General features: G+C 37.2%; 1 protein-coding gene across 1 annotated transcript in view; it reads right to left on the bottom strand.

Moving 5' to 3' along the window:
• Nucleotides 1–20943, bottom strand: part of csmd2 (CUB and Sushi multiple domains 2) — a 967861-nt gene that overhangs the window by 730603 nt on the left and 216315 nt on the right. Inside the window, exon 3 of the mRNA XM_039739491.1 lies at nt 1071–1183. Within this exon, the coding sequence (XP_039595425.1) occupies nt 1071–1183 (113 nt within the window). The remainder of the gene's footprint in view (nt 1–1070; nt 1184–20943) is intronic.

Raw genomic sequence — 20943 nt, 5'->3', positions numbered from 1 at the left:
AACATTCACTGTAAACCAACAACAAGCTAAACAGGACATTTACAGTATGTTGGTTTAATGCCTGACACAGCCAGAAGGGAGACGCATCAGAGAACATCTTCAGTCCAGTGTTTTAAAGTTCCAGAAGGACTAATCTTTTTCAATATTCATCCACCCATACATCCATCAATACTCTGAGCCCAGCAGCTTTGGTTATAAGTCAAAAACACACCTTGCATAGGAGGCAAGTCTGTCACATGCACAGTTGCTCACATTCACTTATACTGAGACAATATCAAGTTACCACAAGCTTGGATGCAGTCAAGACTGTACCGAGTGCTGCTGATTCAGTCACTGTAATGAAGCCTTCACACCAACAGCTTTTGAGGATTTCTTTCAAATTCTGATATTCTTAATCAAAATTAAGGTCGTTCTAAAAAGAATTTTGAGTTTGAATTACTTTCCACAAAACAAATAATTCCAGCTGTGATGAACCAAATCCTCTCAAACAGCTACTTGAAATGGTAAAGAGTATAAAATTATGATGATGACGGCATAGGAGACAATATTAGCTAATTGAAAGCTTATTAGTCATACAGACATCCATAGTTTATGCATTCTAATATATAGTTTTGCAATTAGCTTGGAGATGTTAAATGCAACATAAGCGATAAGGAAACATGTTGAGAATTCAGCACCATATCTCAATATTAAAATATTCATTTATGCATGGGAATGAAAAGAAAACAAAGCTGCTGAACTCCAGTGCATGCTAAACATTTTCAATTTTAGGAGACGGATTTATTCCTAATGTAAAAAGAGGGTGCAATAACTCAGCAGGCTTGAATGCTCTCCTATACGAAAGAAGTTCATTTCACACATTTTGTTTAGTCAGCCTCTTTTCAAGTGAAAGATTCACACTACCTGCTACTAAACAAAAGTGAAACTCTGTCACAAATACTGCAGGATCTGGACACATTCAGAATTAAAGCTGAATGTAAGGTAACCTGAGTGATTTGAAGAACCTGGCAATTTTGCAGGATGACAGTGAGATCTGACACATTGCCGGAATAACCAAATGTGATCCTTACCTTCATATACTGCCCTAAATCCCTGTCCGCTAACAGCATAATCTGAAAGCAGCCATAGAGTAATGATGGGGCCTGTGCTGACAATAGGGGTTGGCAGCTGGAAACCTGTTAACCTGTAGAGATGAAGAAAAAAGGCAGTGTTATTAAGAAACCTTTCATGAATGGATTCACACCCACTCCCCAAACATTGGCAGAAAACTTAGTTTTTGGATTGTCCTTGTTAACCAGCCTATATTAACAACATCCCTCTAGTAAAAGAATGGCCATTCATTTTTGCAAAAAACATTGCCATTTAATATCAACTAAAATTCTTTTTTTTTTTTAAAGTGTGTACACATTTTAAACAAAGGATCTGCAGCTATTCTTAATGACTCACAGTTAGCTATGCATGTGTTCAACGTTTTTAATATAATCTTGATTATTTCTCCTAGGTGTTTTTAACCCATTTGAAATGCCCCATTGTACTTTGAACCAAGAAAAAAATATCATGAAAAAAATCATGTAACATGTGTAGCATATAAAATATTGATATCTTCTCACAGGATTTCCTCAAAATAAACATAATTCGAGCTGGTCCAAAAATCTGTCCAGTTTAGCATACTCTAATCCTCCGGCATAAATGATTTCAATTATTATAACAATCATTATGATTTCAGTGTCTGATTTAATGGTCATATTTCTCTATCACCCCAGCATTAGCTTTCCCTTAAATGTTAGTCAAGTACAGTACTCCTGTAACTAAAGCACAAACTCTAGCTCTCTGCCTTTAAAAATGTTGACCAGGATTCACACATTACAGAAGTATTAACAATAATAATCAAACGGTATCTACAACTTTAGTTTCACTTCACCAGCTAATAAGCCTGACTACTACACAGGCACTTGAATAACGCTGATATGTCAAAAGTACTGAGGTTCCTCTTTCGAAAGGTCCACAAAAAGGTCCCAGAGTCCCGAAACTTCAAGTCACATCATCTTTTAATAAATGATGCCTTTGATACAGATGGTTTCTGTAACCTTATCATTGGTTGTTTAGCAGATATAAAGTGACTTCATTTTGTGCACTTCAAGGAAATATTATTACTAAGTGACCTCCTCCAGTAATGAACAGAATTTCAGATGCATCACACCAGATTTCATTATTATACTTGAAGGCCCAAACCAATATGATCTTGGCCCTTCTTGTCCACCGTAATGAGCCTTTAAATTCAATCCCTTCTATCAGGATCACTAATAAAAATAAGACACTAAATGATCAGTTTCTCAACTATAACTCCAGTCTGTTTTCTGAGGTGCCCATGTCTCCCTCCATAACTTGCTGAATTTGCCTCACCTTTCAGAGCAGGAAGTTTTGTGTTTGGACACCCCTATCACTCTGAATGAGCTGAAGGAAGACCTGATATTGATGGAAACCCCCAGGCATTGATGGCATTCCACCTTTGTTACTTTCTACATTTTGGGAACAGTTTCCTTTACCTCTCTTCCAAATGCTGACTGCAGGCATTTCCTTACAGTATTTAAATCTGAGACGAAACACTGCAGTCATCACTCTCTGATTTAAAATAAGGCAAAGATCCTATCAAATGTCAGAATTTCGGAGCATGATCCCCAGTGAATTAAAATGTGAAACTCTTAACTAAAATCTTGGCACACAGACTTCAGTCTGTTATTTATAAACTGATCCTCCTAGTCAAACTGGTTTTATCCAGTCCTGTTTTGCCTCACATACTCTAAGAAGACTGCTTTCCCTGCAGATTTATATTCCCTAGGTGTTGAGAAGGCATTTGATCGGTTAAACTGAGTATTTCACTGTCAGGTCCTGGACAAGATGGGATTTGGTGTTGAGTTTTTGGACATAAATAAAACATAATGCTCTGCTCTTTCAGCTGTGCTTCTCACAAATTCAGACGCATCATCTCCTTTTCTTATTAAGAAGGGTTACAGACAGGGTTGCCCTCTCTCACCCCACTTTTTTCACATGGTTTAGACCTTTTCAAATCCTTTGAAATTATATCAGAATATAAGATTAATTGGCTGAAATCTTCCCTATTCCAACCGACTTGTCCAAGTATTTAGCTACTGACATATCCTCCTTCGTCAGTGAAATTTCTAACTCAGACTTTCATTGTGCCTCCTCAGGCTTCAAATCCTCAATCAAATATCCCAAAATGTTTTCAGTCCCAGCTGGCCAGTGTGAAAATGAATGTTGTTTGCAGACTTAACTTCGTAAGCCCCATGATTCCTCTACATCTTCCCCATCTTACTGGTCATAAGTTCATTCACTGCTCTTCAGCTGTTTTTGTAATGGCAGGAAACTCAGACTAAAAAATACTTTCTTATTCTGGAATAGGCGTGAGATAGGTATTTCACTTCCAGATTTTTAATTACACTATTGTGCTTATGTATTACATCCATTTTGGAATTGGTGAAGTGATTCAATCTTAGCAGCTTGGTTTTGCATTGACTCTGCTATTGCAAACTCCTATAAATTAAATTTAATTAAAGGTGCCAATTTGAATATTTTTACCGCCAAACTTTTCCTGGACCCATTGTGTCATATGCTATTCAAACCTGTCAAAAAACTTGAAGGAAGGTAGGCAATACACCCAAATGACTTATAAATGTACCCACCTATAATAAGCATGTGATGCTATTAAGTGATTATACTTATAATAATAAGTTGTTAATAATATTGTTACTCCTTACAAGCTACATTTAGTAGCCCACAGCTCAGATCCTCTTAGTCACTTGTGCCCATATGTTGTCCCAGGGACATTTAGGCATATGTATTAATTTTGTCTTCCTGTTCTGTATTTCTTGCCTCTAATTTCCTGATCAATTTCTTCACTGCTATCAGCTCCTAGTCCTGTCCTCACCACATGTTTTTATACTTCTAGAACTTTTATGCTTAGGTACAGTAGCTGCTAAACATCACTTAACTTCTAGATGGGAGGCTACAGACCTCATTACACTGAACGGATGGCTGTCTACCTTTTACAATTGTACTCTTTAGGAACTGTTTGCATCACAAATCAATGTAGTATCCAGTGATTCTATGAATGGCTTGAATTCTGCTGCTTCCAAACTTTAATCTTTTATGAACACAAAACTTTTGATGCTATCGTTCCATTGATATAGTGATGTGGTCAGTTAGCACTGCTATGGTTCCTGGTAGTATGATGCAAGGCATGGAATGGGGTGGGGTGGGTAAAAAGGGAACGATTTATGTTTATTTCACATAATAATTGCTTCTCCTTCTGGCATGTTGATTTTCATTTAGTTTTATTATTCAGAAACTGATCACAAAAAAAGAAACTGTTCCTACAAGTGTATTATAGTATGTATACAATTATCCATCCATCCATTTTCTAACCCGCTGAATCCAAATACAGGGTCACGGGGGTCTGCTGGAGGCAATCCCAGCCAACACAGGGCACAAGGCAGGAACCAATCCTGGGCAGGGTGCCAACCCACCACAGGACACACACAAACACACCCACACACCAAGCACACACTAGGGCCAATTTAGAATCGCCAATCCACCTAACCTGCATGTCTTTGGATTGTGGGAGGAAACCGAAAGCGCCGGAGGAAACCCACGCAGACACGGGGAGAACATGCAAACTCCATGCAGGGAGAACCCGGGAAGCGAACCCGGGTCCCCTAACTGCGAGGCAGCAGCGCTACCACTGCACCACCGCGCCGCCCATGTATACAATTACCTTCTTTACAATTATTAAATGACAAGCACATTTTAGCTTGCCATTTTGTTCATCTAATTGACAACTCCTGCTGTATCTATTATTGTCAGTGTTGTTAAGGTAATAAGATCATATGTAATGAATCATTAGGAGTAGCGCTATCACTTAACTAACATACTCACGCCAAAGTATTCTTTGTCATGTTCAATTTGAAGGGTTTTCCCCAGAGAGGCTTGATGAGACTCAAAACTGTCATCTCTGATAGTATCCAGGGCAAACCAAAAGGACCTAGAAAGCCCTGCTTTCACTTGTTAAAGCCAAAACTTTATTAGTTTGAGACCCACTGTATCTAATTGGTGTCTTTTCCCTGCTTCTACCGGTTCCAACTCTCTTTACAACCTCACAAATTTCTGTGCCTCCTGGGACTGCATGGACACTGCATCTCCCTGTTCTATGGATAAAGAGGGTTTTGAGGTAACCTATATCTAGACACAGTACATTGAGCCCTGCTTGTTTACAGTCATAATATGAGTTGCTGTTATGAAATATTGCTAAGCTCAAGACAGTCCATCAGAAGAAAAAAAAAAGCATACAAAAAGTATTACACACTGCACACCACAGCTCTTAAGTTCACAAGTTAATGTAAACTACAAGATCCATGAGTAAAAAAAGACAATAATGTGTTCAATTCAGTTGTTTCACAGTATACTTTACAATATATACCCCATTTAGTGTAAAATACCACATTAGGGAACTGAGTACGGGAATGATAAATGATAAGTGATAAGTAAGAACTGAACCACAGTGTGTGAGAAGTGACAAATGAGGCAGAAGTGATGACCAAGGAGTGAAAAACAATAAGTAGCAAATGAGAAGTAAGAAGGGAAAATCAAACATGAGAAGGAAAACGTAAGATATAAATCATGTTCAACTGTAAAAAAAAAAAAAACAACTGCATCACAACAAATAAATAAATCAAATGATACCTTGCTAAACAAATGTTTGATGCACAATAAGTGAATCCTGACAATAGTTGATTTAGAATCAAATGGAGGGTGACGAGTGACTCTAACATGAAGCGAGAAGGAAAAAAACACAACAGACGCATGATAGGTAGCAAATAATGATGGAAAATGACCGTGAAAGCTAGGAATGACAATGTCCTACAGTGGACACCATAAAAAAAAAAAATGTTAATAGTCTGTTTAATTAAAACATGTTTCAATTGGCAGGATCCAGCTGGTTCATACCCTCTTATAAAATGTATGTAATTGAATTGAATTAAAAAGCAACCATAGCAAACCATCTAGCATCACAGTACAGGTGGTTTCATGAATATTATCTATCAGCAAATTCTGAGAAAAACTTGCATTTTATCCTGAGTTGACAAGTAGACTCATGGGTGGGTTAATTAGGGTTTATATTCTTTATTAGTACTGCTGATTAGGGCCTGACACAGGGTGATGGAGTCAGATGGTTATTTTCTAGAGAGAAATGCTAAAGGGAGATGGTTCTAAATGGCACAGGCATTGTGTATTTTTTTTTTGCTTATTTAGATGTTACACATTTATGAAATGTGACTAGGTGTTTTTAATTTTTGGAGAAAAGGTATAATGACTGTATGCTCTGTTACAAAGTATAATCATATGAAAAATGATAGAGTATATCTATGACAATTGAAATAATTTTGTAAAGATAAATTTAGATGTTAGTTAATTTACATTAAAATCAACATTTTGTACAAGGTGTTTGGGTTGTTTTTACTGTAATTTATACAGCAATTTGTTTTAATGTTACAGTATTTGTAAATATGTAAACCACTCTAGACTCAATGTGAAAAATGAATATAATATGTGTGTCAACTTTTCAGGTTTGCTGTGATTGCACATATATTTCTGAAAGATGGTTCACAAGATTAGAACATATTGAATTTTTTTTTTGTTGCCCTAAGTGTGGTGCTCAGTGATATAAAATACTGCTGGATCCATTATTTATGTAAACACAATTTCATATTCAGTGTTTATGCAAAAATAGCATATGTGTTTCAATTTAAAATGTGATGACAGTTCAGCAGATGCTAAAATTAATACATAGCAACATTCACTATATTAGCAAATAGTTATTATTTCTTAACTACTGATTTACTGTGGCTCGAACTGCACAAACTAGCAATGGAACATAAAACTTGTCCAAATATGTCCAAATCTATTTATACGTTGGCAATATAAGTACAGTATTCTGACCATTCAAGGAACAGATACAAGCAGGAAAAAACAAGGAAAAATGGACTCGCATAAATGCAATTAATGTGACTTCATTGGCACCAGCTGGAAATCAAAGTCCTTGCTTGAACATGGCAACAAAGCACCCTGGTAATGTGACTTGGCTCTGTATATGCTAAACATTTGGCCTTTTTGAAAAACTGAGTAATACATCAGGTAAACATGTTAAGCTAAGCAATTTATAAAATGCTTAAAAACACATTTTTTACTTTCTCGTATACAAGGTATAGGGAAAGTATTGTAATCATCCGAAGATTCAATGTTAGAGATTTTGATGAATCTCAACATTTTAGACCTCCCTGACTGTCTCATATACAAAGTATAGGGAAAGTATTAGAATCCTCCAAAAATTCCATTTCGAGATTTTGATTAATCTCAACCTTTTAGACCTCCCTGAGTCCGAAAATACCATTTTTGGAATTATGTCTGTGTGTCTGTCTCTGTGCGTGTGTATGTAAACACGATAACTTGAGTACGCTTTCACTTAGGTCAACCAAATTTTGCATACAAGTATTAGGCACAAAACATAGATTTCTATAAACCTTTGGGCTATTTTCATTAACCAGAAGTGGTATTTACCTTTTATTCATGCAGCTGCATAGTTCGATTTATTCAACTTTACTTTTATATAAATTGTTCAATATGTTATTAATTTAATTTGATTTGCTGTTGATGGTTCTTTAATATACATAATATAAAAGTATAATCATTGTCTTGTGGTTTACTTCTCAAATATTCATCCCCATATCTGAGTATATGAGAAAGTCTAGGGGAGACCACTCCCGATATTTTGTACTGTAAGACTTTAGAAGGAAAATAAGTGTGCCTGTCAGAGTTGAAAATGGGTAATGGCTTTAAACCAGTATTTTTCCCAGTGCTCTTCTTTAGCATTATAAATGTACACTACGGTTTTTGCCTTCTTTTAAGGGGAATTGAAATCATAAATGAAAAATAAGGAACATGCATTCATAAACTCACAAAGGGATTATTTGCTAATGACACCTATTGACAATATAAACACTAGTTAAAAAGAAAATTGCCTTATTAAATGATCTGCAGTGTTTGTTATGTACATGAGCTTGTTTCTGCATAACAGCACTAACAATGGTGTGAACATACATTTTGAGATCCACTTCTAATTTTATGAAAAAAAAAATGAAAAGAAAAACAAGCATTGAAACAATGAATACACAAAGCCACACAAATAAACATCATATTCTTTCTAAATAATATAGTTATAAGTTACACATAAGCATGCCTAAGCATTGCTTAGACTTGCTATCATATTTGTCCAGCATTATAAACAACTATCTGGATGATTTTTTTTTCTCTGACAGACGTCCAAGTCATAGATTGTAATTATCCATCTAGAAAAGGTTTCTCAAATACTGTAACCTCACATGAAAAATATCTTGGAGGTGAGATTATTTGTCCAGCTCTTCTAATGATCTGAATTTTCTCATTCACAACCTGTTTACTATAATTAGGTGGTGTGACAAAGACTTAAGTTTCTACACAAAGATAAATATTAAGCTTCCTTTTTTAGAAATATGTTATTATTTATAGCTTTTTGTGTTTATTTGGTGCATATTTAAATTTTCATGTTTTCTTACCTTTGTTTTTGTTTTATTTGGTAGGCCAAAGAGATCAACAAAAAAATCTTAACTATTACAGAATAATGGGATATGCAATTTGATTGTAGCTTTGTGTGATTTAGGTTTCAAAGTAACTGCTTTTTTTCTAGATTCCGCATATTGTAATCTTTTTAGTTAGCCAATAAAAAGTGTCATTACGCTTGACTTCTCACTTCTTCAGTATCATATATAGTTTGTTAGAATTTCTAGATTAAAGCAGATTTAATATAGTTGTTTTAGTACTATGTGTGTCTTCATTTGCCCGGCTCATGACTATCAATGGTGCCAAGTTCAAGAGGCCCCTGGAAGCAAGCAACAAGTGTGGAGCTAACTCGGTTTATCACAATATCCCTAACAAAAAAGAACTGCCTTATCATATGATCTTAATTTACTCAATACCACACATTTACCTTGAAATGTTACTCACATATTCAAGGAACTGACTTAGTTTCTTTGAAATCCAAATTCTTTTCTTAATATTTTAGAAAAGAAAGCATATATTTTATTAACATAAAATTCAGTCAAAATCCTCCTTTCCAAACCCCAAAAAAATCAATATCCTGTACCTGAAATGACAGACGTAGCTGTAGTTATGAAACATTATGCTGTCTGTTGAAATTAGTTTTTAAAAATTAGTTTACTGGCAGTGTTTTCACTTAAAATGAAATTAGCAACAATGGTACAGTGGTGAAATGCAACCAGTGGTGTAAAGGTGTATGTTGTGAGTGTGCTTTGGGATGGACTGTCATGCTGCCCAGGGTTGGTACTGTCAGGGATGCCGGGGTGACGACCCGGCCGGGACGCATCGAGGGACCGGAAGAGGGCATGCGCCCACCTTGGATCACGTGGGGGCCACCACCCTGGTTGCTTTGGGGGCCACGAGTTGAGGGCTTGGAAGCCCAACCCTGTAGGGGCCCATGGTCACCGCCAGGGGGTGCCCCGATGCCTTGGGAACCCTGGACCTCAGCACTTACGCCACACCAGGAAGTGCTGGGGGGAAGAGAAGCAGGGACACCCGGAGTGCTTCCGGGAGTACAGCCGGCACTTCCACCCCATGGGGGTGTGTCGTGGGAGATTGCCGGGAAGCACCTGGAGCACATCCGGGTGTGAATAAAAGGGGCCGCCTCCTTTCATTCACCGGCTGGAGTCAGGAGTGAAGGAAGGACTGAGCTTGCGGAGGAGGCAAGGAGGCGGCCTGAAGAGTGTAAGGCATTGTGTGGCCAGGACTTTGGGGGTTTGTGTGCACTTTAACTTGTAAATATTTGTAAATAAACGTGTGGTGGTGGAAAAACAACATGTCTGCCTGTCTGTGCCCGGTTTCCGTTCACAGTACCTGTCTTAAGTCTGATGTTGGCTGGCCACAATTCTTACATTTGATAATGCTGATGTAAAATATGGATGGATTGATGATTGAAATGAACACCATTTCCTTCAAATCCAAAGGCTCGAAGTGCATGTACTTCATATATGTGTACTATGAGGAGGTAATGGGTTAATAAAGTAAAGTAAAGTAGCTGCTTCAAATTTCTCATGGAACATTTTTGGGATCCATACCCATGGCTGATGTACTACCTAGGCACTTGTGTTTCTCTTGCTTTCTTGTTCTAACACTTTCCCTTACAGTTGACATATTGTTAAAACTACATTAGGCATTTAATACAATCTCCTTTTTCATTTTGGAGGTTTTTAATGAGACCAATTTTGTATAATGATTTTCTTCCTATTAAGTCTCTTAGGTTATGTATATTTCATTACTTTGGTATTAATGTCATTAAACTGTGGAAAACATCCGGCATTACTTCTGTTCCAAGGAATGCAGGTGCCTACTCATGTAGTGACTACAGACCAGTGACACTTTGATCTTATATCATGAAGATCTTTGAGAGGCTGGTGCTGGACTATTTGAGTCCTCTTTTGGAAGAAGGTTTGGACCTACTGTAGTTTGCCTATTGAGAAAAAAATTAGAATAGAAGATGCTGTTATCCATCCACAAAGCCTATTCTGACCCGAAGAAGACAGAAAGCAATGTAAAGATAATTTTTAATTTCTCTTGTGCCTTTAATACCATCTAGCAATCTCTGTTGGGGGGTAAACTCAGTGATATGCAGGCAGATGAGCCTATGGTGTTCTGGATAATGGACTGTCAGTCTGGCAGGCCGCAGTTTATGAGGTTCAAGGACTGTCTCTGGTACAGATGTGAGAAACATTGAAGCACCACAATGAACAGTCCAATCACCTTTTTTCCTCACTCTGTACACATCAGGCTAAAAATATAAAACCATGTCAGTTACATAAATTCTCATTAGATTCTGAAATTGTTAGGGGAAACAGATTTTAGAAGTCAGGTGGAGAACTTTGTTTCTTGGTGCTATTTTTTGGCGAAACCTTGTTTGAGTTGTAGACCTGGATACTCCCTTTGGTGTGAGGCACTGGTGAATTAGGTTTTCAGGGAAAGGTCAAGGACTGAACTGCCACTTTTGCTGCTTTGCTGACCAGATTCTGTCTTTTTCATGAGTGCTGCGCTCTGGCTTTGTTTTGGTAATTATTTCCATACTCACAACTGCGCTTCATCAACCTTTCAATAGTTCAGAGCTTTTTAGCACTTCCATAAAGTGTCAACCCTCCTTGTGTAAAGAACTTCTTGTGTAAAGACTGCCAGTCTACCCAAGGATGTGGATACTCTTATCAACCAAGTAAACTATTTATCTTTTGTGAACATTTGTGTTTTTAGCACCTTGTTATGATTGCTACAAGTTGTCTCTCATCTCACTAACAGAAGACAATAACAGACAGAATAACCCCTTCGGAGACTCCTTTCTCTTTTGGCCTGTGGAACAGTCAGTCTGTAGTCAACAAAGCAGACATTTTTCCAGCATTTGCACATCCAAAGTGAAATCCAAATTGTGGAATTAACTGAACCATTGAATCATCCACAAAACATGGCAAAACTAACAGCCCTTTCCTCTGGATTCAATTGCTTCCATACCGGTCAGTCCACTGTAAGGTTAGGCATACTGGTCTCCAACAACTGGATATTCACAACCCTGGGTACATTTTTCGATTACACTGCTTTTGAGTACAGTACAATCACTGCCTTCTACCTTATTAACATTAATAATGTTTTTATTAGTTATTAATTAATAATGAATTAAAATGATTAATAATTTTATCTGAACTGTGTCTTTTACACCAGCCATCCAGAGTGCTTAGATCTTCTGGTCAGTTGTCTCTTGTTGTCCCTCGTACCAAATGTAAAACCAAGGGGGACAGGGCCTTTGCAGCTGCTGCCCCTTGCCTGTGGAACTCTTTACCTCATCATATAAAGGAGTCGTCTACAATTGAACTGTTCAAAACAAGATTAAAAACTCACTTCTTTTCACTTGCATTCAGTGACTTTCAGTAATACTGATGGTTTCCTCTTTGTGATCATATAACATTATTTCTATTTATTATCTATCTTATTTTATGTTCATATATCTTATTACTATCTGTGTTTTACTGTTTATTGTTTTTGTTTTTTCTTTTATTCTATTATTGTAAAGCACTTTGGCCGCAGCATTACTATGTTGTTTTAAATGTGCTATATAAATACAGTAAATTGACATTGACATTGACATTAACATTAATGTTGTTCTTTATCACCTTACAGGTCTGCAAAAAAAAATCTTCCTTGACGAACTGTACATGCTGCTCTCCTTCATTCCAGATTATGGCTCTCCACTTCTAATCCTTGAGGATATTAACATCTGCCTGGACAGTCTTTTTTCTACAGACTTCCTTTTTCTTCTTTTCTCTGCAACTTGTAACATCTCCAAAACCCCACCAAATTCCAAAGCTTGTAAACATCTGAGTCCTACCACCATCACTTCCATTCCCTCTCTCCTACCTGTTCTTCTTCCCTTGTCTCGTCTACTCTCCCTTCTCTTTATCACTCCTCCTATCTTGATATCAGTGCTGCTACTGACACCATCTGCTCATCTCTGTCTTCTTGCCTTCATGCTGTCTGTCCTTTCTTGTCTTGGGTTGCACACTAAAGACCATCCTTGCCCATGGCTTTCTGAAGTTCCACAAGATTAATGCAGCCTATGACAGCTGAAAGGAAATGGAGGAAGTCAAAGGCTCAGGCTGACCTGGATAAGTGTTGATCTCTTTCTTCTTTCGCTTCTTTTACTACCAATGCTATGGTACGTTTCTTTCAAAACATGATTAGCATAACTTCTGATACTCATAGCGTGTTTTCTGCTTTCACCTCACTCCTCAAACCTTCACTGCCTCTTCCCTAAACTACCTGACTGTTAATGACTTTGCAACCATTTTGCAGGAAAAGGTGGCTGTCATCAACAATCAATTCAGCTTTCTCCTGAACATCCCACAACATTTTTCCATTTCCCTTCTGTTTTCAAGCTTCTCTCTATTTACACCACTTCCTGTCCACTTTAATCCATCCCCTCATATCTCTTCCAGGCTACCTTTCCCACCCATCTCTGCAGTTACACACATCATAAAAATCTCACTCTGCTCGGGCATCTTTCCTACAATGCTCAAAAATGCACTAATAACTCCCCTTCTGAGGAAGACCACACTCTGCTCATCTGAAGTAAGTGATTACAGAACTGTCCCTTACCTTTCCTTTCTGTTCAAAACACTGGAAAATATAGCCTCTAACCAAGTCTCTTCCTTTCTTCTAAAGAACAGACTGCTTTATCCGAATCCATCAGAGCTGAAGAGGGGCCATTCCACTTAGATGACTCTACTTACCATTGTCAACATGAGTTATGGCATTTGTCCGTATCCTGGTAGATTTCTCCTCTGCCTCTGACAGAGTCAACCACCAGATTCATGCCACCACCTATGACCTTGCCATCACTGCTACTGCCCTCAAGTGACTCTAGTCTTACTTTTTGAGCAAATCCTACTGTGTGTCCTGAGGAGGAGAGGTGTCAAAGGTATGCCAAGCTGGCATGAGTGTGCTGCATTGAACATTTCCAGACCCATTCCTCTTCTCTCTTTACACTTTCTTACTAGGCCCAATTATTATGACCCATGATTTTTCTTATCAGTGCTGTGTCGATGATACACAGCTCTATGTGTCATTCCATCCAGAGGACTACACGGTATCAACCACTAATCTCTACATTTCTCACTAATTGTTTAACCTGAAGGAAGGAATCTCCAGCCCAACCTGGCAAAGATAGACGTTTATGTTCTCCTAGCCCGTCTACCAATTCAGCACCTCATCTCGGTTCAGCTTGTCCTATTATCCATCCATCATCCAACCAGCTATATCCTAACAATATCTGCAAGATAACAGCATATCTGACAGCAAGTCTGCTGGTCCAGTCTTTGGTATTGTTATGTCTGGACTTCTGCAACTTTCTGGTGGCAGGAGTAGCAGCATGTGTCACCCAGCCACTGCAGAAGATTTAAAATGAAGTGGCACATCTGGTGTTCAACCAGCCAAAGCAGGCATGTCTCACTCTTCTTTTTGGATTACTACATTGGCTCCCTTTAGTGTCACACATTAAGTTCAAATACTTGAAACTTGCTTATTGAGTATATACCATTGTCCCCATAAGTTTACATTACATTGGCAGAAATTGTGAAATATTGTTGGAAAATATAAGTAATCATGCAGAAAGCTTTCCTCTTAATTAGGGAGTGTGCTCACGTGAAGCAATTTATTATCACATAATTGTGTGAGCCCTTTTTAAATCATAGCTCCTTGAGCATGGGAAAGGCGCTATATAAATACAATGTATTATTATTATTATTATTATAGGGATAACGGAAATCACTCAAATGGGCCTGATCAAAAGTTTACATACCCTTGAATGTTGGGGCTGATAATATACACACAAGTTGACACACACAAGTTCAAATTAAGGTTAATTAACTCTTTCAGGACTATTTTTTTTTTCATTTTCTCACAGGTCTGAATATTTTTTCCCAAACACTCTAAAGAGCACACAAAGTAAACATTATATGCATTTAACATTAAACATTAGCTTTCTAAGACTGGCTGTAACACTTCTTACATACTTGCTACATACCTGTTTGTCTCATCATTCATATTTGAAGGGCACTTTCTGGAAAAAAAAAAAAAAACAGCTACCTGCCTTTCATTTTTGATTTCCAGATCACTTGCATCAAAATCATGCAGCAATAATAGGCCAAAACCCAAAAAAATAAACAAATAATGTACCCAGAGTATTTTGCTTTGCACATTTGCTTTGCTCTTTTGCCCGATTCTAGACATTATTTACTCTATGCTCCTCACACACACACAGGGATTCGATGTCAAGTCAATGAGTCTAGCAGTGCTTCTAGCAAGTAGCCTCACCAGGCTGTCTTTCCTTGTCTACCCATAACATGATGGTAAGATTTGTCAACATTTGCTGCTGATTTTTATCCTATGCCCCTGGATGTCAACTAAAGTCAACAGCCAACCTCAACCCCTGCTGTCAACAAAAGTCGACATCTGCCCTAAGTGAGTTAAGGGAGAGTGTTCAAACATATAACTTCTTTGATTGTAATCAATGTCTGTATAAATAGTCAATTTAGAGCTGCACTGGATACTGAACCATGGGGAATCCAAAAGAACAGTCAAAGAACCAGCAAGAAAAGGTTCTTGAATTGTATAACTCAGGAAAAGAATATAAGAAGATATCCAGACATCTGAAAATGCCTGTTAGCAGTATTGAAATTCTGATTAAAAAAAATTGGAAAGCTAGGGGACTAAAGTGGATGTCCTACTATGCCGTGCAAAGGAAATTAAACATACTGTACATAGTCAGGAGCAGAAAAGGTATTATTAGAACTTAATCCAGGTGTTAAGAACTCTTAATGGCATTGATAACAGCTACTTGTCAGAATTCTTTGCTTTAACAGTTTATTGTGTACTCAATGGAACTGGTGAAAAGCAAGAGGATGTGCTGTTAAGATGAAATCCAGGAAAGACTTATTTACACAAAGTGTGGTTGAAATCTGGAAATTACTAAATTAGGAAGTTAAAATATAAACCTTAACAACTTTTAAACAGGAAAAAAGCTAATCACTGACCAAACAAACTTGATGGATTATATGTTCTCCTCTCATTAATCAAAATTTGTATGTTTCTTATATCAAGTTATGATTATATATTACCAGCTTCATCTGAAATATTATATATGGTATTGGTCACCATGTTACAATAAGGATTTAGCAGTATTAAGGAAAGTCTAGTATTCAAATATTTATAAAATAAACGGTATAACTGATTGCAAAGGCAGACTCAAATGAACACTAAAACAAAATGTGACGGAAGTATTAAAGCTTAAAATGAGAAATTGAGCATATTGTTAAAAGTAATCTTCATACAAATGTAAGAAAAACACAGTTTCATGCAAAACTTTGTAAAATCAGCCACCCAGCAGTGAGGTTGTAAGTAGCTCCACTTCAGTCTCAGTATGGTCTTATTTTAGAAGCATATGGTGAAAGAAATTGAGAAGCTTTATTTGAGTGAATAGAATATACTAGATAAAATATTTTCCTTTATGCTTAGACGTCATTCGTCAGTTGGAAGAAAGCAGAAAATCTGTGACAGTTTATGACAAATTCTCTTAGTACTTTGTACCCATTTAATGCATTAATTTAAGAAGGAACATACACAGTATGAATTAAATAAAACAATAATAATAATAAATTACAATAAAACAGTATGGCTAAAATGAATTCATCTCAATGGGAATAAAAGAATCCTACTTCCAATCCAATCATTTACCTAGTTTGTAGGGAGATATTGTACATCTATTACGTAAAATATGAAATTCAATTTGATTTATTCTCGGAAAGTGGATGTTCTTCCCAGATAGATATTTGCCGATTGTTAGCATGGATTTATTAAAAAAAATACAAGCACACTCCATCAACATCTCAGAACCATAACTATCTAATTTTCTTGCTGAATTTCTTGTCACAGGGTCTCTTTCCGCTCTTAACTTTAGAGACACATAACCCTCTAGTGCCTGCTGGCTAAAATCAAGAGGCAAACAGCCCCTAGTGGCTACCCACGCCCATCGCCCCAATTTATAAACCCTCTAATGAAAAGAGAACGATCCTTCTCCATCTTCTGACAACACTCGCCTCCTGCTCCATCTTCCCTTGGCACCATTTTGCCATCTCAAACCCCTGTCATTAGTTATATACTCTCACTTATTATATTTCTTGTAACCAGGTTTTGTCCAAGTTAGCATTTTTCAAAGTTGATGCTGTGGTCCTCTTCAGAATTCCAGCCTCACAACTTGAGTGGAGTATGCATGTTCTACATGTAGATTGCTCTTACCTTCTTCAGTTTTCTTCCTGCAACATTAAATTATTTCTTGTATAGCCCAAAATCACATAGGGAATTCTTCAATGGGCTTTAACAGGCCCTGTTTTTCTGACAGCCAGAGTTGACTCCCTAAGAACAACCCAAAAACATGCTTGTCAGATTAATGAGCAAGTCAAAAATGACCTGTTATGAGTGAGTGTGTGTGGGTACCAGTAATTGACTGCAGACCTGCACTTTGCTGTATATCTTCCTTTCACCTAACGCTGTCAGGACAGTCACTATGGAAAAACCCTTTACAAAGCCCTTTTTAAAGTCTTTTTATTTTCAAATACCAGCCCATTTTTTATACACCTGTATAGTTAGTTCACATGTCATGCTTTGCACTGCTACAAGAATAAGATCAGCTCTTGATATCAAGAAGGGGCCTTTGAGTAAGCTTAGGTTATTATTAGATCACTTCCATTATTTACAAGGTGTAGGTGTTGAGAAAGCAGCAGTGTTTGTGCTTTCAATGCACCGCCATTATAAATCCTGTCATTACCAGTAGACTCTAGGAGGACATGCACATCAAGATGAGAGAACAAAATCCCTTTGCAAAATTTCATTTGTAACAGAAAACTCCAGATCACCCACTGACAACTGTGACATCCAGAGACAAAGTGAATGCACTAATGTTCTCCTCCAATTACATGCTGCCTAATAAGACATATTCTGCCAAAAATAAAAACCGCTCAACACTTCATACACAGGAAGAAAATCATAATGTCTTTTCACTTAGAATTAATTAGTAATATCGATTAGTTTCAAGCAGGTACATGCCTTGATTTTTAACATGGCAAAACACAAACAAGTCCATTCAAATAACCACCAATATGTTTGTACTCATATTTGAAAACCTGAGGTATTAACTTTAATAAGGGGTTTGTAGTTAAATGTATTAAAATTGACACAATCCAGTTTCACAGTAAATATATGCTTCCGGAGCTGATGTGGCTTCTCTTTTTACACCTTGAAGAAAAAAAAAAAAACAGATCTTTGCTAAAATTAAGCCTCAACTATATACCTATGTACAAATGGCAGGTTGGCATACATAGATTAGAGAGAAGGAAGCTGGGATTTCATAGAAGCAATTTTACAGTAGGTGGCATTTTTAAAATTTTCAATTCATAAATAATAATAACTCTGGCTCTCTAATATAAAGAGCAGATTCATTCAGTACTGGACAATGCTGTCATTCAAAATAGTCCCACGCTGCTATTCATAAATCAGTTTAATCTGGAGGAAGCTGCAAGTCTTGGTTGGCAGGTTATAAATAAATATGAATAATATTCAGCCTGGTTAACTGACAGATTCACACATTAAGCTCTGAAAAGTCTCTTTTCCTATGCGGGGGCTCTGAGAGGTTGAGCTTAAATATCCCCAAGTAATGAGCACTGTTTCACGATAAATAAAACAAAAGGTAGCAAATCCCAGAAATGAGTAATAAAAATGTAGGTGTTTACTCCCTAAAAGTCAGCTTATCTGCAGCTCACCGTGTGGTCTCAAGGAAATATCACAGCCCCCACAAAGAACTGAATAACCACAATAGCATCAGCACTGTGTAAAGTGCTAAGATGCAGTTAATACAAGAAATACAGTGGAGGTAATTTGATGTGGTTAGTGGCCATGATTTTCACTCCCGTTATCTTACATTTTGACACTTTGAGAGCTTGATGGTGTTATGTGTTCCCACAATACTAATCCAAGTTCAATCAAAATGATCACAAATTCAAGCTGTGCCAGTCTTGTATAAACTGCCATCAGGTTTGGCTTCCAAACACTTTTATTACTGAGTAAGATTAAATGGGCTGTGCACCACTTACCCTCATGTACAAAGGCTAACTGTTAACACAATGAATGCTTCCTATTCCAACGTATGTTACACATTTGATGAAGGCAGTTCAGGAAAATAAGTTTTAATGTTGTGTTTGGCTTAAGATTACGTTATCCCATCCATTTTCTGCTTCTGGTTTTCCCATAAAGACTGCTGGAGCCTATACTAGTGTGATCAGATGGCAGAAAGGAACAAACCTGGATGAGATTCTAGTTCATCGTGAGGCACAACCATGCAGAATGCCGAGGTTTAGTCACAAATAAACCTGATAAACACATCTTTGGATTGTTGGCATTCTCACACTGATAGAGTTAGGCAGCATGTCAGCTCTGTGCGACCTACTACTGGTCAGTATGTAGTAACCATGTGCAACAGCATGTCTTTGAAAGAAGGCTGTAATACTGGATAGAAACACAATGCTTATGGCTAAAAGCACAAAAGAAGGATGAGAAATGGATAAAAATGCAGTGTCGATTTGTGGTTAAGGCTTTGGACTTCAAATCCTGCTACTGACACCGTATGACCATGAGCAAGTCGCTTCACCTGCCTGTGCTCCAACCAGAGCAACAAAACAAATGTTACCAATTGTATCTCAATTGTTGTGAGTCACCTTGGATAAAGTTATCAGCAAAATTAATAAAAAATAATGCTTACATGCTTCTGTGTATACTTGTACCTCATATGCTTCAAATGTTGTTTTGTACTGTGTATATTTTAATGCTGATTTAACACAATACTGAATTAAATAACATCTAAGCAGTAAATACTGTACGTCTGTATACGCAATATTTTCAGTACAATTGGGAAACAGTTTCCTTGTTTTTCTACATCAGGAATATTTAACATTTGCTGTTAAGATTGTTCCACGGGTGGGCAGATTCAGTCCTGGAGGGACGCAGTGGTTGCAGGTTTTTGCTCCAATCCAGTTGCTTAATTAAAATCCAAACCTTGTCAATTATTTAATTTAATGGCTTGCGAGTGCTTTAACTCTCCCATGTCAAGTCATTCTCATATCCTAGATTTTTTTTCCTTTCCAAGGATATCATCCAAATTATTTGAAGTCTTAAACAGACAAATTATTCTCAGTGCTTCACTTTTTTCTCTTCACTTTCCTTCCAAGTATTTAATTAAACCCAATAGTGCATGATAAATACACGCAGGTGTAAATGGAAACAAGCTAAATGGAGAAATGCTGGTTTATTTTGTCATTTGCATGTTATTGCTAATAAGGAGCAATTAAAAACCAAGACTACAGCTGTTTAAGACTAAAATAAGCAATAAGGGTTCAAAATCTTAACGAGTGAGACAACTAAAGTGAAGCCGAAGTCTTACTTGAGCAATAAGTGCTTCTTATTAAGCAATTGGGTTGGAACAAAAACCTGCAGCGACTGCAGCCCTCCAGGACAGAATCTGCCCACCCCTGCTCTAGACCAAGTACCAAGTGCTTGGTCATGTGTAAAAACTTGCAACAATAAATAAATATCAAAAGTATCTGTCTGCCAAGTCTGTCAAGCAATGGAGATGGAGGAAATGGCCCACATGCTTGTATGCCGACATGTAGTACAAAAATGAATGCAATAACACTGCCAAAAATTACAACATACATCTGCATCGGCCTTAAAACTTGGATTCTGTATGCAGGTTTAGGGTGTGTGTTTGTTTATTATGACCAGAAGTAGAGGTCCTTCCTTGAAATGCGTCAGCCAGGCCAATATTTTGTATCACGTCAATGGGTTAGGAATCCCGTGAAACTACTCACAGTTTTGGTTCATGCTATAGGCTTATCTTGGACTTCATGCTATTTTTATTGGTATTTTTTTTTTTGTGCAAACCTAGGACTGAATGGTTCTTTTAGTGTGCTCACACTGTTTTTCAATTGCTATATTTATTTAGCATATAGTTTTGTACCCTTTTTTTTTTCTCCATTTTCCCTTTCTGTAGCACATTCGCTGTAGGTAATTATTCTGTATCCTTTGTTAGGTTTTATGGGCACCTGTAATCTTTTAAATGTTTTTCATTTTTGTAGTGTTTGCAATTTTTTGTTGTAAAAACACATGTAAAAATTAAAATTGGTT

The sequence above is a fragment of the Polypterus senegalus genome, chromosome 17 (assembly GCF_016835505.1).
Source record: "Polypterus senegalus isolate Bchr_013 chromosome 17, ASM1683550v1, whole genome shotgun sequence".
In the NCBI taxonomy this organism is placed as follows: domain Eukaryota; kingdom Metazoa; phylum Chordata; class Cladistia; order Polypteriformes; family Polypteridae; genus Polypterus; species Polypterus senegalus.
This window is presented reverse-complemented; position numbering and strand designations above follow the sequence as displayed.